Genomic DNA, 3,636 nt, shown 5'->3' with positions numbered 1-3,636 from the left:
CTATATTGGCATGGATTGGATGGTTTGACCAGAGCTGGCAAGGTCAGAGAGCTGCACCACTCACAAATCATAACCTGCTGTCTTGAAAAAAGAAGGACCTATTTGAGAATAAGGCAATCCGAATATGAAAAAGATGGTATGGGCTTCGTTTCTAAGACTGGATGCCTTTCCCAATGCAAACCACTTCACAGTGTGTGCTGGGTGCTTTTGACAAGGCATGGCTGGAGTGGTTTTGTAAGTATACACAAATGAAGCTGACCTTGAATTTAAACAAAAATAACAAACTATATTTTAAAAAGTAAACAAAGAATTGTCAAATCCAGATTTTTTTAAAATCATTTTATTTCTATATTCAATTTTTTTTTTCAAAAAAAGAAATTTAAAAACAAAAAATATAAACAATAAAAATAGAAATATTTCAGTTATTTCTTACAAAGAAATACAAATTATTTTAAAAGTGAACTTGATAGTATATTTTTTTTTCCTAAATAGTGTTTTCCTTTCTTTCTTCTTGTGTCTACTGGACCCATTATACAAGTAGTTAATTTTTAAAATCTTTCCTTACCTTCCCACCCCAATCCTCAAGTTTAATCCCCTGCCACTTTTCAGACCCTTTGATCATAGCCCAAACTGATTATGACCTTCACCTCTGTATTTCTCGTTTCTCTCTCTTATTTGGTTTCAGCCATAGAACTCGCACCATCCTGAGGACACATGTGGCTAGGACTGTTTGTGTGTATGGATATGTGTGAGTGTGTGTGTATATATATACACACACACACTCACCAACATATATACATACACAAACACACATATATACATCTATTTATCTATCTATAGTCCTAGACACATGTATGTGTGCGTATGTAACATATACATACATACATATATGGATATGTATGTATGTATATATATATATATATATCATCATCATCATCATATATATATATATATATATATATATATATATACATACACATGTATGTATATACCTATATACATAGATGCACACGCACATAAATATCTAAATATGTAACCTATGTCAGATAATTCTATTGAATGTCAATAAAATTATTATAAACACTTGTATTGAGTTCTTTGTTAAGCTTTTATTCAAATAAAAACACTCAACTCTCTCTCTTGTCTCTCTCCCCAAACACACACACACACACATACAGAAATTCTTTTACTTGTTTCAGTCATTGGACTATGGTCATGCTGGAGCACCACCCTGACAGCTTGATATAATAAGTACCACACAAGTACTGAGAAGAGCTTTTAGTTTTTTCACTTTTCATTAAAATAAGAAACCCCCTTTCCCTTCTTACTCCCCACGTCAAAGAATTAATTAATTAAATGGAATTTTCAAACTGGTTATCTGGTGTTCAAGAACTTTCATCAGAACTACTGGCAACTCCAAAAATTTCTTCCTCATCCTTTTTGTTATCTGGTTCATTCTCTCCATCACTGGCAGAACCAAAGATCTGTTCCTCGTCTTCCTTGTTCTTCTCGTTATCCTCCTCCTCCATCTCTTCTTCGGCTTCACTCTCGCTGCTCGAACCGAAAATTGCTTCCTTGTCCTTCTTGTTCTCGTTCGCCTGGGCCTCGCTTTCCGCCTCGCTCTCGCTCCCACTGTCGCCAGCTTCTTTCTCACTTCCGCTGCCAGCTTTTGCTTCCTCTTCTTCCTCTTCTTGACCAGCCTTTTCACTTCTTTCATCACCACTGCCGGCACCACCTTCACCTTCACTACTGCTACTACTGCTGCTGCTCTTTCTGCGGCTGCTGGCGGCGCTGCGATTGCTTTTCTTGCTGCTGGCGCTGCTGCTACTGCCACCAGACTTAACACTCTCGTTGTCACTGCTGTTGCCATCATCGCTACCCTCCACCGATTTCTTATCACCGTCATCCTCCTTTGCCGACCCTTCCTCTTCCTCTTTGCCAGACCCTTCCTCTTTGCCAGACCCTTCCTCTTCCTCTTTGCCGGACCCTTCCTCCTCCTCCTCCTCCTCTTCTTCTTCTTGCTGTGGTTCCAGCATCGTCAGCCGGACATTCTGTGCTGTGATTTCCTTGTCGTATAAGTCGCGGTGTTTGACAATCAGCCTCGACTTCGCCACCTGCGTGGCACCGGCCCCCGTTTTACGCCTTTTGCTCAGCCGTACGCGAGTTTCCAGCTCATTGTAGTAGACGACATCATCACGAAAGATAAAGAAGTACGTCTCCTCGTAGCCCTTCGATAGCTTGTTCTTGACATTCCAGTTGTACTCGCGGGCCAGCGTATAATCGTAGAAGTCATCAGGCTGATACAAGATGCTGTCATCTTGGTCTCGCTTTCTTTTGCTGCAGGTCTCCTCTGTTGGCAAGAAATACGCCACAAACTGCTCACCACTCTCGTCAACGGCACCTCGGATCATGGCTTGAGACATCTCTTCAGCTTGAACAGATGGGGTCCGTGCCTTTGGAGCAGGATCAGAATCGAAGATGACCTAAAGACAAGAAAGAAAGAAAAGAAACAGATATAAGAAATCAGAAGAGGAGGAGATATGAAGACATTTTAATCAAAAGTCTGAGAGACACAAAAGCAGGAGAATCATTGGGGATTTGAATTATGTATTTATGGCCTCCCATGCAACCAGGTTACCAATTACAGGACATAGTGTTTGGATTATAAAATAACTAGGCCCACAAAATCCCTCTCTATCATAACAGGCAACTGAAAGGGCATCAAAAAGGGCTTCCTGCTGTAAAATATTGTGTTAGGGACCTCTTTCTAACGCATGCCAGGAAGGGAAAGCAAAAGTGGTAATGGCGATGGTGGTGGTGGTGAGGTGATGATTGTAGTGATAATGGTGGTGGTGATGATGATGATGAAATTGTTTGCTGTGTGACAGAGCATCTACCAGTTCATTGTTTCTAAGCTATGTGGGATAATATAGTGCACCATCGCTGCCGGCACCACCACCACCTAGCACTTATAAACACCTGAGCCAAGCCTCTGGGTCCTGGCAATAACTTTACCTCCACCTTTACCCTCACCTGACATTTTTTGAAGTGTCTTCCTTTCACTGACTAAGTCTTGCAGAGAGGGGAAAAAGACCCCCTCATTTTTGTTTTAATTCTTACTGTATGGACATGCTGGAGTCAGTAGGGCCTGTTACTTTGTTTTTTTTTATGTGAGAAATTTGTGTTTATAATGTCTAATAACATTTTAAATAAAAAAATATCCCAGGTGTTAACTACTGTATTTGATGGCATATGGCCATGTTAGATGCACCCCAGTGAAGATACATGGCTCAGTGGTTAGTGCATTGGGATCACAATCATGAGGTGGTGAGTTCAATTCACAGACCGGGTTGTGTTGTGTCCTTGAGCAAGACACTTTATTTCATGAAGCTCCAGTTTACTCATCTGTAGAAATTTAAAGACAAAATGCTGCTAAGCATTTCGCCCGGCATGCTAACGATTCTGCCAGCTCGCTGCCTTAATAATAATAATAATAATCCTTTCTACTATAAGCACAAGGCCTGAAATTTGTGGGGAGAGGACTAGTCGATTACATCAACCCCAGTGTTTCACTGGTAATTAATTTATCATCCCTGAAAGAATGAAAGACAAAGTCAACATTGGTGGAATTTCAAC

General features: G+C 40.5%; 1 protein-coding gene across 1 annotated transcript in view; it reads right to left on the bottom strand.

Moving 5' to 3' along the window:
- Window positions 1–318: 318 nt before the first annotated feature.
- The window catches only part of LOC106879593 (RNA polymerase II-associated factor 1 homolog), a 6,160-nt gene continuing 2,842 nt past the window's right edge, over window positions 319–3,636 (bottom strand). The window contains exon 2 of the mRNA XM_014929234.2: window positions 319–2,483. Within this exon, the coding sequence (XP_014784720.1) occupies window positions 1,386–2,483 (1,098 nt within the window). The 3' untranslated portion in view covers window positions 319–1,385. The remainder of the gene's footprint in view (window positions 2,484–3,636) is intronic.

This window comes from Octopus bimaculoides, unplaced genomic scaffold (assembly GCF_001194135.2).
Source record: "Octopus bimaculoides isolate UCB-OBI-ISO-001 unplaced genomic scaffold, ASM119413v2 Scaffold_103373, whole genome shotgun sequence".
Classification (NCBI taxonomy): domain Eukaryota; kingdom Metazoa; phylum Mollusca; class Cephalopoda; order Octopoda; family Octopodidae; genus Octopus; species Octopus bimaculoides.
This window is presented reverse-complemented; position numbering and strand designations above follow the sequence as displayed.